Below are 12,593 nucleotides of genomic sequence, written 5' to 3'. Positions count from 1 at the left end.
TAGAATTTTGATGTGGGGAATGAGGGAATGGATTTCAAGAAGGGGAGCAGGTTCAGAGGTGGGAAAACCAAGATGTTTTGAGGAAGTGAAACCAATTTTAAGGATGTAGTACGCACATGGAGCTAGCCGAATGCCAGATTAGTTTTGTACTTTATTTCACCAACTAGGGAGAAGCAGGAGGTTGAAGCAAGATTAAGATTAATCTGATGTTCATATGCAGATTGGTTTGGAAGAGGGTGTGACTTAAAGCAGGAAAGCTGGTTGGACTTGTATAATAGTCCTTAATAGTATAACAATGACAATAAGAATGGCAAGGATAGAAGAGGCAGACTAGACATAAGTGAAGGAACCTACCCAATTCCACCCATTTCCTTGCGGTCTCCTGTAGGCTTTTAACTTGTAGACACAAAGTCAGGTCTTAAGTGAAGAGGTGGAGAGAAAGCAAATCTACCTTTCTAAGGTTTGGGTCCCTTTTCAAAAATTCTGATGACACTGTTTTGAGAAATAATCCTCTTCATGTAAGGTCCTAAGTTCTGGGTACAATTTTAGCAACGCAAGAAAATAAATGTTTTTAGCAAAAGATAGTCTTATTTAGGGGCCCCTAGAAGAGGATGGGGAGATGAGTTGGGAGATACCAGGAGAGGATGGGTGAGAGACAGGAGTTAGGGTCTCCAAAGTTTTTACATCTCACCCCTTTCCCCAAAGTTTTGCCTCAACCTCCCCCTCCCCCCAACCTCCACTTAATATCTCACAATTTTTCATGAAGAAAGAAGTCTCACAGCTAGGGAGGAAGGAGTAGGATGACTAAATTTGTTAATCATAGGGGCAAAAGGGAAACTAGAAGGCCCAGCAGCCAAGAGGAAGCAACGCAGGAAAAAAAAAATCAAGGCTGACGGCCATTAATGGGCATCCCGTACTACCCTAGTTAATCAAAGATTTTTAATTAGTTAAAAATATAAATGACCATAGTAAGATTTCAACTTGAGGAGAAAAGATTATGTAGCCCAAGGACTTAGAAAATACGGGCTCTAGAATAGGAATCAGGAGACCTGGTTGTAGCACTGGCTTCCTAACCTTGTATAAGCCACTTGAAACCCTAATTCCCTCATCTCATGAAGTGGGAAGCAGGATGCACTAGAATCAGAGGTCCCTAAACTTATTTGGCCTACCACCCCTTTAAAAAAATTACTCAGCACCCCCTTGAAAATCTACTTTAACCCTTTAACTAGTTTTTGGATATTTGTGGCATTTCAAAGTACTACTGGTGCACACCCCACCCCCCCTCGTTCCAGGGCCTCCCAGGGAGCGCTATCACCCACTTTGGGAACCTATTCACTAGATGAACTTCACAAGTTACACCAGATGAACCTCACAAGTTCTTGAGATAACTAAGAATTCTTTAGCTTCAGGAAAACAATTTCCTCAAACTATCCTCATTTTCTTTGTTTCATGGCTAAATATTTGTGCTCTTTTTAGTCACTGTCCTATAGGAATGAATAAAAAAGGCTAAAAGCAAGACAAAAGGTCTGGGTTGGAAGATGGAGAGTTTAATGATGATCAAGCAGAAGGTTAATAAGGTTAACTTTCCTGTTGAAGGTTCTGAAGGCAGCTATGAAGAGGACAGTGACAGAGAAAGAAATATTCTGAGCTGGAAGCAAAGGTAGACATTTTAATTAGTTTTGATTCTTAAGTACTCAGACTTTCACCAAGACCTAGTACATGTATCTTTTGCCAAACCTGTAGCACCTACCTCACTGAGTTATATTAAATAATAGAATGTGTCAAGTACTTGCAAACATTAGAGTTAAATAAACACGAATAATTATATCCAGCAATCAATCCTAGCCAAGGAACACCTATGTTTTGGTCAAGCTTCTTTATTTCTGACTTGAGGTACTGAGTCCAAGCAGTGGTTCCTAATTTTTGTGACACCAGCAATTTAATCATTCCCCGATGACCCTGGTGGGGAAACACTTGTGATACCAGATTATAGTCTTGTGGGAAAATAAGAACATAACAGTGGCACTCTCATTCTGCTCTCAAATTATGTTTCCCAGCACCCCCCTACTCTATGGGCAGTGGTTATTACCTTAGGCTAAAAAGAATACAGAACAACTGGAGTCTCAAACGACTGAGATTTTAATCATCGGAAGCAAACTTAAATGGAAAGCTTACAATAGGAGTCACATGTCAGTGCCTTTTGCAAACTGAACTGGGGCAGAAAGAGGCTGAGAGAGGACCCTCAACCTAATCTCCAACCAAGACATCCATGTTTGCCCTGGCAGCCTGGCTTGGGAAAAGGATGGAGAAAACCTGCTGGTCCTGTGGGCTGTCACCTCAGCCGGTGCTCATGTTGTCAGCTCACTCCTGCCCAGCATCGGGGTGACCCCCTGACTGATTCTGATCATCACCCTTCTTTTTGTGGCCTGAGACAATGTCATCAATCCGAAGTAGGAGGATGGCCGTCTGTAGAGGAGAACCAAGACCCAAGAGAGCTCAGTACTGGAAAAGGAGGTGGCTCTGCTCCAGGAGCACACCACCAGATCCCTTCCCCTCCCCGAGCATCACCCCACCATCTGAAATAAGACTCTGCTTGCATGCTATAAACTATGCCCAAGAGACCTTTATGGGAGGCATAAATCTCTCCAGCTGTTCTGGGATTTTTTTTTTTTTAAAACTAGATTTTGAGGCTGACATCTAACTAGCTTCTGTGGGCATTTTCCTTTGGTTTCCATCCTCCAAATCTGGACTACTTTTAAAATTTCCTGCTGTGGCTAAGGAAGGGAATGGAAAGAGCTTTAGAGAATCCTCTTGAGCTCTGACCTGCCTGGTCAGCTTTGCACAGACTCTGGTGCCCTCACCTCTACTGCAGTCTTGTAGATCTGCAGCTTCACAGCAAGTGGTTCCCAGATGCCCAGCTCCTTCATGTCCACCAAGGCTCCTGTCTCACCATCCACACCCCAGGTCTCACAGTTCTCTTGGGTGTGCTTGGCCTGTATGGTTGTCAAGAGAAGAGATTCTCTCTCAGGGGAAAACTCTTGGGTCAGGACAGGAATATAGGAAGTGGAAAGGGGTATTTTTAAGATTTTAAAGAATCAGGCAGAAGAACTTGATTAAACATTAACAGGGATTTGAGGGGAAATGAGAAGGATAAAGATTTAGACAAAATGAGAGTAGGTTGAAGGGAGAAGGAATTTATGGGAGCAGGATGTGGGGTAGAGATAACTACTACCTGGGCCCCAAGGGCACAGGAGAAATGGAATACAGGCTGAGGCAACTCTCCTCCACTGGGTGAAAGGCATAGGGACTTACCCGAAGAGAAGTGAGTAGACGTATGGTACTGGCCCCACAGTTCTGGATAAGAGTACGAGGGATGACCTCTAGGGCCTGGGCCACAGCCCGGTAAGGCCACTGCTCAATGCCAGTCATGGCCTTGGACTTTTCTGTCAGGGCATGAGCCAAGGCCATTTCAGAGGCCCCTCCCCCTGGTACCAGCAGAGGTTCGAGAAAAACGTTTCGGCAGACCTGCATGGCATCCTGGAGGTTTCGCTCGACCTCCTGGGGGAATAAATGAAAAACGGGGTAAGATGCCTGCTGACCCAGTATATGTCCACACAACTGTGACCTCCTGGATTATGCTAAGAGGAGAATTGGGACGGCAACTGGTCTAGATGGAGTATTTGGCCCAAAAGCCACATGATTAAGAAGACTTATGAGAGCCTTCCCAGACTCCATTCTGTTGTCCCCCTTCCCAAATAGCCTTAGAATTAAATCTGCCAGGCATTATTCAGGATAAAAATTTTTCTAATCTTTGGGGAGCTCATACCCAATTTAGGGAGTCCCAAAGCAGATTTTGTTGAAGGGGAAAATGAGACCAATAAATCCCCCACTAGTCCTTTAGAAACAAATTTAACTTTTATTTAGGGTCCAACCCAGGTTGAATATAAAATTCACAAGAGGAATAGTTCGTCAATGTCTGAAGTTAGAAGAAAAAAGTGGTAAGGTTTCTAGAGCATGCAGTTAGGCAGCATGGTAAATAGTCATCCTAGATTTGGAAGTCAAGAAGACCTGCCTGAGTTCAAATCCTGCCTCAGAGGCTTATCAGCTGTATGACTAGGCAAATCACTTAATCTCCCTCAAGCCTTAGTTTCCCCCTTCATTAAATGGGTATGAGAAACAAGAGAGATAATATTTGTAAGTGCTTTGCAGACCTTAAAGCACTATGTAAATGTTACCTATTACTTCATCACTTGAACTGGAAAAATAAAAGAGGTATGGGCAGAGAACTGAAATCCACTCTAAAGGGAGGGAGTAATGCATTTAAAGTGAAGGCATTCACCACTATTTCCTGTTCCCCTCTGAAGTGGGACACTTGGTTTTATAGCATACAGGAAGGGAACAGAGGGAATGGGTGATGGCTCACCGACAGGATCTCCTTGCTGGCTCCCCGGAGGAGAATGGTGCAGGCCTTGGGGTCTTTGCATTCTGTGATGAATGTGAAGTACTCATCTCCAATCTTCTTGATTTCAAATAAGCCAGCACCAGTCCCGATGTCTTCTTCTCTCAGCTCTTCTGGTCGGCTAGCAATCCGAGCCCCACATGCCCTGCACAGGAACCCAATGTTTTCAGAAATGCCTCCTCCATCTCACCCTTTGGAGTTTCAAACTCTGGGAATTTGGTGAAATGGAACAGCTGTGAAGCTGGTTCTGCATCAGTTGGAAGACCCCCCAACCAGCCAAGAATAAGCAATTCATTTCCTTTCACAAAACACAAGTGGACAAACTAGTATAAGGTCTGACAGATAAATCTCATTCTCAGAAAACCTGCTGTATTCAAAACATAAAACGGACACAAAACACTGATTATTCTTTATTGTAATTAGATGCTAAAATATGGTGAATTTGAAGTTGGTTTTTTTTGTTAAGGATAAAAGTACAAACAATAAAACTGCAACTTTTCGAAGGAATTTATATCCATTCTATCCTAATGGGGTTTAATATGCACTTGACACATACACGTGTATACACATGTGATTACCCTCTCCTCAATCTGTCCATTTCAGGTTCCAGAGCCAGCAATAGCGATGTAAGAGGGAAGGAACCTGCGACCAGTTAGGAATTGGGGGAAGGGATGAGTGACAGAAGTACCATACTGAGTCTGACTGCTTTACAAAAATCAAATTAAAACCAATTCTAGGTTATCTTTATTTTAACCAGCCCTTTCCTCTCACTCATATAAACAAGCTCATCAAGAGTCAAGTGTGTATTTAAGCGCCTGTCTACAGACAACTCCTTAATGAGATGCACTAGAAAAGAAAGCAGTGGCAGAAAACCAAAACCTCCAAACATTTCAATTTAGCTTTGTGATGTGTGACTTGATAACTCTGGCAGATCTATTCTATGTTTTACTTAAGCTAGCATTAAGATAGGTGTTGTCTTTTTTTAATTTATTTTTCGTTTTCAACATTCCTTTCCACAAAATTGAGTTACAAATTTTCTCCCCATCTCTACCCTCCTCCCCACCCCAAGATGTCATGTATTCTGATTGCTTCTTTCCCAAGTCTGCCCTCCCTTCTATCACTCCACCCCCGCCCCCATCACTTTTCCCCTTACTTTCTCGAAGGGCAAGATAGTATAGCTTATTTCCCAGTTGCATGAAAAAAACAATTTTTAAAAAACATTTATTTTGTTCCAAATTCTCTCCCTTCTTCCCTCCCCACCCACCCTCCTTGAGAAGGCAAGCAATTCAATTTAGGTTATACATGTAAGATAGGTGTTGCCTTCAAGTGCACAGCTGCTGGGCAGAGAAAGCCCTGTTAAGTACAGGTGACTGACTCTATTTAACTTCTTCTCAGATAACTGGTGTTTGCTACTATATCACAGAGACTGTTAGAACCATGATCAGAGTTAAGAGGACAGAGAAGATGAGGTTGCTGGCACTCACTCACCTGGCAATTCGGTTGTTGTCTGTCTTCCGGACTCTGCGGATAGCTGTGATGTTGGCCCGCATGAGGTAGTGCTGAGCTAAATCTACAAAATAGAATTGTAGATACATCAAGTTGAAGTCAATGTTCCTGGGCTCAAATCCCGGCTTCTCCTCTAACAAGACCATTTTAATGTTATGTCTCAGTGAGGAGAGACATTCCCCCCCACCTCCCCATACTCTGAAAGTGAATGAAACCAGCTTACCTGAAATGCCCTTTTCTGTGATAACCACATCAGGTTTGAGGTGAATAATATCCTCACAAAGCTGCTGAATATATTCTTCTTCCATTTGCAGGATCCGAGTGAAATCTTCCTCTCGAGTTATCTCAATGTCTGTCTGTAAAAATGAGGAATGGAGGCAGAAATCTGTTTAACCAGTCAGACTCTCTAGGAGCACAACATTCTCTGCTACATTCTTTCCTACCTCTTCTCCTCCAGACAACTCCATATGGTTTTGTTCCAGATCACAAGGTAACATCCAGTAGCTGCATGGGCTTGTAGTCCTTCAAGTGCAGAGCCTTATGTATCGTTTTCCTAACTCCCATAACCTCGAGGTACCACCGCCTCCCCCTGCTCACCCCCCAAGCCAATAAACTCCTCCACCTAGTCCTCTTTAGAGTCAGAAATGTTTTTTGGTGTTTAGCACCATTCAATTCCTTTGCTTCAGCTGCTGGTGAGCATTAGGTTTTCAGCTGAGGGACTGACACCTGGTTCATAAAAGCAGAAAGTTGAAAACCAACACAGGTTTGGGAAGAGGTAGAGAATGTGGAAGTCCTGGGCTGAAATGGGTGAAGGGTAGGTGTGGTTATGCTTTAGACGAGCCTCACAATTGGCTCTTAAGAGAGTGGAGGGCAAGACAGATCTTCCCACTGTGCTTGATAAAACATCCACATGGCAATGGTCCTCTCCTTAGAGATCAATGTACACAACAAATGGAAAATCTTTCCTTAGAGGATCTCTATTCTGGCCCCCAAAGGATGTGAATGAAGAGTGGAATTTATACAGGACCAGCCTCCAAAGTCCAAGATGGTCCTTGTTTCCTCATCTTCTTGACCCTGATATATTTCCCTTCTCCCATTAGCTTTAACCATGGACCTCACCTGGCTTTCTCCTTTCTTGTATTCCAAAGAGGAGTCCAGCAACACAATTCGTGGATTCTTAATGTAGCGCCGCATTCGTGGATGGGTCACATCCTTGTTGATCATAACTCCACGTAAGACACAGGAGTCCTCAATGATGCCCCCAGGAATCTGTGCAGAACAAAAACAGCTTTGATCTATATCACCCAAGATAAAGAAATGGAATGCTTCAACTGTCCTCATAATTTTTTTCAATCTTTCAAAATACCACACCACCATCACAAGGTACATGGTTTCTACTATGCCTTTATTTGAAAAATAACAAAACAGTCATCTATCTATAAGTGTCCTTAGGAGAAGGGGGTGGGGAGAGGAGAACAGATATGCGGGAATCATAGGCTATGACTCTGGGTGTCAAAGGTGGCACTGACAGAGGTCAAGCAATTTTCATTGATTTGTCACAGAATGGCATATAATAATTTTTTTTTCTTAAAGTAGTACTGGGAATGTTTCCCCTAGATTCCTGAAATCCTACTACTTTGCTCTCTGAAGGGAATAAAGGGGAAAGGGGCCAAGAAGAGATGCTCTTACAAGACTTCCAGATCTTGAGTATGGTTCATTTTCTCTTCAGTCCCTCTCACTTGTTGTGTGAATGTATTAGCTGGTAACAGGGGCTCTGAGTAACTGGCAGCTCTAGTTTTTAGGAGAAATAGAATCTGGGCATCCCCTGACTCCCCTTTTTGATAGGACAGGTAGGGTTTCATTCTCCTACCGTAGTTAAATCTGTTCTGATTTCACTGAGATCTCCTCAGAAGTTCCAGGCTCTCCTGAAACCACATTTGTCCAAAGATGAGCAACTGGGTCCACAAAGCCATGGGGAACCCCATAAGCTGGGAGTCAAATAAAGTGGGCAAGTCACTTTTTCCTCTACACCAGTTTCCCCATTTATGAAATGAAAGGATTAGACTATGCCTTCTCTGAGGTCCTGTTCAGCTCTGATATTGTGTGTGGAAAAAGCACTAAATTTATCTGAAGCTATTCTAAGACCCTTTATCTATGGCAAGGCTGTCCAAAATGCAGCCCCACCTACAAGCATAAAAATTTACATAAATGCTTTAGTAAGGGAAGCCAAGCTACCACAGAGCTCTTACTAAAATGGCAAATCAAAACATATTGTTTATTGTTTCGACAAAAACCTAAGGTTGGACAGCCCTGATCTACTGCAAAGCCTGCCACCCAGGGGGGTTCCATATTGAAGGGAAGCGGTACAGTGCACTACCTACTTGGAAATGCACACATAATTCATTCTGGCTAATTATTAGGGACATCACCCCAGGTCAGTGACTTTACCTTCCTCAGCCTCAACTTTCTCATCTATAAAATGAGGGGTGTGAATGAGATGAGCAGCTCTCAAAGTGTGGTCTTTGAGGTCAAAACTATTTTCATGGCAACACCAAGGTGTTTTCATTTCAAATATGATAAACCCTAATAAATGTAAATGTACAAACAAAAAGTAGGGGAGGGGCCCAGGGGGAAGAGCCTCAATCTTAAAGAAAGTACAGGTGGTCAGAGACCTAAGAATTTGAGAACTGCTGAAACAGATACTCCTTCCCACTCTAAGCCTATGATCTTAGCAAATAAGGCCACAAGGGCTCTGGGCTCCCCCTGCTGGCCACGAGGCACTACCCTAAGTCTGACCCCCGTGAAAACAAGGAGATTGGTATCTAGAATAAGTTTAGGATTTCTGGAGCTTAAATTATAAGGACAAGGTGTTAATATTGTTACTCTGTAGCTAATACAAGGGTAAAAATTTTACCCTTTAAAAATCTTTATTCTGAGCCCAACTTTGTGGTTTTTCAACTAAAAGCACAATAGAAACCAAGGACCCTATGATGTACGTGATAGTTGAATTATATGCACGTAAGGATGCCAAAAGTTCTGAGTTCCAGTTTTGCCTTCCCTTTACTCCTGGGCAACTAGTTTATCTACAAACAAATCTGTGACCTTCTTGCTAAGACTTGTACTGGGTATAACTCCAGGCATAGAAAATACTCCTTATCAGGCCCATAATTCACATATGGGACAATCTAAATTGCCTATCTGGCCTGGATCTACACTTCTAAGAGGGATGGCTAAAAGTGCACTGAAGATGTTACCTTTTCCACTTTTGCATATTTCTTAATGTCAATCTCTTTCCGGCCATTCTCCTCAAACTGTACCATCTTCACAGCATCGAGGGCTATGGTGCAAGCCAGAGAGGACCAGCGGCTGATCACCTTAGTGCGAATGGCACTGTCAATGATATTCATCATTGTATCACGGCTGTTGATATCAACGGGGATACTGGGGAAGAGGAGGAAAGAAACGCATGTTCATGTGGCAGTTTGGAGGATATTTATAAGGAAAGTTATTTGTTTGCAGCATAGGTGTCAAAAGACTAAAATAACGAGCTAAGAGAGGGATCCTATTTCCTTAGAACTAAGTGACTGCAAGAACTACTAGAAGTGGACGCGTCCATCTTTCTATATCCTTGTCTATAACTCTACCTTCTCCCTCATCAGCTCCCTGGGCTTCATTATCATCTCTATGTAGATGACATACACACACATCTATCTTATATATCTAGCCCCAGTTTCTCCTCTGATTTTCAGTCCTAAAGTACAATTGCCTGTTGGACATTTCAAATTGGATATCCTCTAGGCCTTTCAAACTTGATGTGTATACCAACAGAACAAATCTTTCCTTCTTCCAAACTTCCCTATTTCTGATGAAGCAGTCACCCTTCTTCTAGTCTCCTAGGTTCACAGTGACAGTGAACTCTTCATTGTCTCAATCCATCCATCTATAATCAGTTGCCAAATTTTGTGATTTCTATTACCTCATCATCTCCTGCAATCCCACCCCTCCTGTCTACTCACACAGAAACCATTGGAGTTCAAGCCCTAAATCAGCTCTTGACCACTTTATTGCAATGGCTTCCTAGTTGATATGCCTCAAGCCTCTCCCCTCTTATGCATCTTACACAGTTGCCACAATGATTTTCCCTTAAGTGATGAACTGACCATTCCGCTCCCATTATCACCCTAGTGCCTGTAGGATAAGATATCAACTTGTCTGTTTTTAAAGCCATTTACAAACCTGGCCCACCAACCTATCTTTTCAGTCTCACTATCAGTCCTCCGCCTGGTACTCTGTAACCCAGCTACACTGGTCTCATCTCTGTTTAGACCTGTGATGCCTGCCAAGATGACCAGCTCTCTTCAGGCTGTACCACAAGCATATGATAATGATTCTCACTATAATGAGGTGCTCAAATTGTTTACTGTAGGTGGTCACAAAAAACCCTTACTGCCTCCATGTTATTTCAAGGGTCAAATGGAAGCTCCTCTGGCACCTAGAGGTTCGTAATCTCTCTCACTCTCCTCTCCTTGGCTGCTCTTCCAGCCTTATATGTTTTGCTTTTGCCCACCCTCTTCAGTTCAGCCAGGCTAGCTTTCTTGCTGTTTCATCTGTCTGCATGCCCCCGTGTCTAGAATGTACTCCTTGCTCATCTTCGCATCAAAAACATCTCCATTTTTCTTCAAGATCCAGCTCAAGCACCACCTTCTACAATGAACCCTCTCCTGAGCTCTGACCCCCCAAACCCTGGTTTCCTTCCAAATTATCTTGTATTCAACTACTTTGCATTTATTTTGCATAAACCTAGAGACAGCATGGTGATAGCTAGTATTTATTATACAGTGCTTTAAATTTTGCAAAGTGTTTATGCACCTAGTATATGCCAGGCACTATGTTAAACGTTTTTTACCTATAATCTTATTTAAGTCTCACAATGCTGGGAAGTAGGTACTCTTATTAATCTCCTTTACAGATGAGGAAACTGAGGAGGAAAGAGGATTAACCCAGGGTCATACAGTGACACCAGGTCTAACACCTGATCCATTTCTGGCCTTCACTGGTGGAGGTAGTTTCTTTAACTAGGAGTTTCCTGTATCAAGGAAATTGCAGGCTATATCTATATAGCATGCCTACACATTCCAAATGGTTTTTGTTTTTTTGTTTTGTTTTTGTTGGGGGAAGGCAGGGCAATTGGGGTTAAGTGACTTGCCCAAGGTCACAGTTAATAAAAGTACGTCAAGTGTCTGAGGCCACATTTGAACTCAGGTCCTTCTGATTCTAGGGCTCGTGCTCTACTCACTGCGCCACCTAGCTGCCCTTCCAAATGGCTTTTAACATATAATTTATACTGTATTTACTCTCCCTATGCTTCAATTAACTACATTTTTACTCAATCTTCAAGGCTAAGTTCAAGCCCTACACTCCACAGAGTCTTCACATCTCTCGAGCCAACTTTCAATGCTGTTTTTTCAGTCAATCAATTTACAAGAGTTCATTAAGAGCTTATGCTATGTGCCAAGCATTGTGCTAGGTGATGGAGCTATTAAGACACAAGTGAAATAGAACCTGTTATTAAGGAACTTACGTTTTATAGGAGAAGGTGGCATGCACATCTTAATTAAGTCTATACAAAATAAAGGCAAAGTACAAGCAGCTGGAGGCTAGGATGTGGTGGGAAGATCAGGAAAGGCCTCATGGAGGGCGGTCTTTAAACTGACCTATGAAGAAAACTAGGGATTCCATTGAGGCCAAAGTACGGGAGGAGAAGACAAATCAGGTATGGGGCATGCAGACAGATGAAACAGCAAGAAAGCTAGCCTGGCTGAACTGAAGAGGGTGGGCAAAAGCAAAACATACAAGGCTGGAAGAGTAGCCAAGGAGAGAAGGAGAGTAGGAAAGTGGGAGGGAGGGAGGGAGGGGGAGAGGGGGAAAGAAGGAGAGAGGGAGAGAGAGAGAGATTACGAACCTCTTTAGATGCCAGAGGAGCTTGCATTTGACCCTTGAAATAACATGGAGGCAGTAAGGGTTTTTTGTGACCACCTACAGTAAACAATTTGAGCACCTCATTATAGTGAGAATCATTATCATATGCTTGTGGTACGGTCTGAAGAGAGCTGGTCTTCTTGGCAGGCATCACAGGTCTAAATCTCGACTCTCATACGGACTGCTGCTTCACTTTCTGGGTTTACATAACTTAGGAACTGCTTAACTTTTCCTGGGCCTCACTTACTCATCTATGAGAGTTGGAAGAAATTCTCTATAATATTTCTGCAAGCTCTAAAACCTGTGATTTCTGGGGGACTCAAGTTTATCCATCTTTACAATGAAGAAAGTTGGTCTAGATCAGGGGTAGAGAACTTGCGGCCTTCAGGCCACATGTGGCCCTCTAGGTCTTCAAGTGCAGCCCTCTGACTGAATCCAAACTTCAAAGAACAAATCCCCTTAATAAAAGGATTTGTTCTGCAAAACTTGGACTCCGTCAAAAGGCTGCACAGCCAAGGACCTAAAAGACCACATGTGGCCTTGAGGCCGCAGGTTCCTCACCCTGGGCCTAGAGGATCTCTAAGATCCCTTAACACTTCTAAAGCTGTGTGGGGATAATACTATCTACATCACAAAAATTGCTACAAGC

The 12,593-nt window shown here is 42.9% G+C and overlaps 1 protein-coding gene across 1 annotated transcript in view; it reads right to left on the bottom strand.

The window, feature by feature from the left end:
• Window positions 1-2,116: 2,116 nt before the first annotated feature.
• CCT3 (chaperonin containing TCP1 subunit 3) overlaps window positions 2,117-12,593 on the bottom strand; it is an 18,086-nt gene continuing 7,609 nt past the window's right edge. The window contains exons 7-14 of the mRNA XM_036753819.1: window positions 9,220-9,406; window positions 7,085-7,234; window positions 6,189-6,321; window positions 5,948-6,029; window positions 4,424-4,604; window positions 3,313-3,558; window positions 2,862-2,993; window positions 2,117-2,466 (exon numbers count right to left, since the gene is read on the bottom strand). Coding sequence (XP_036609714.1) covers window positions 2,362-2,466; window positions 2,862-2,993; window positions 3,313-3,558; window positions 4,424-4,604; window positions 5,948-6,029; window positions 6,189-6,321; window positions 7,085-7,234; window positions 9,220-9,406 — 1,216 coding nt within the window. The 3' untranslated portion in view covers window positions 2,117-2,361. The remainder of the gene's footprint in view (window positions 2,467-2,861; window positions 2,994-3,312; window positions 3,559-4,423; window positions 4,605-5,947; window positions 6,030-6,188; window positions 6,322-7,084; window positions 7,235-9,219; window positions 9,407-12,593) is intronic.

The sequence above is a fragment of the Trichosurus vulpecula genome, chromosome 4 (assembly GCF_011100635.1).
Source record: "Trichosurus vulpecula isolate mTriVul1 chromosome 4, mTriVul1.pri, whole genome shotgun sequence".
NCBI classification, from domain to species: Eukaryota; Metazoa; Chordata; class Mammalia; order Diprotodontia; family Phalangeridae; genus Trichosurus; species Trichosurus vulpecula.
Note: the sequence above shows the minus strand (reverse complement) of the source record. Positions and strands in the feature narration are given on the sequence as shown.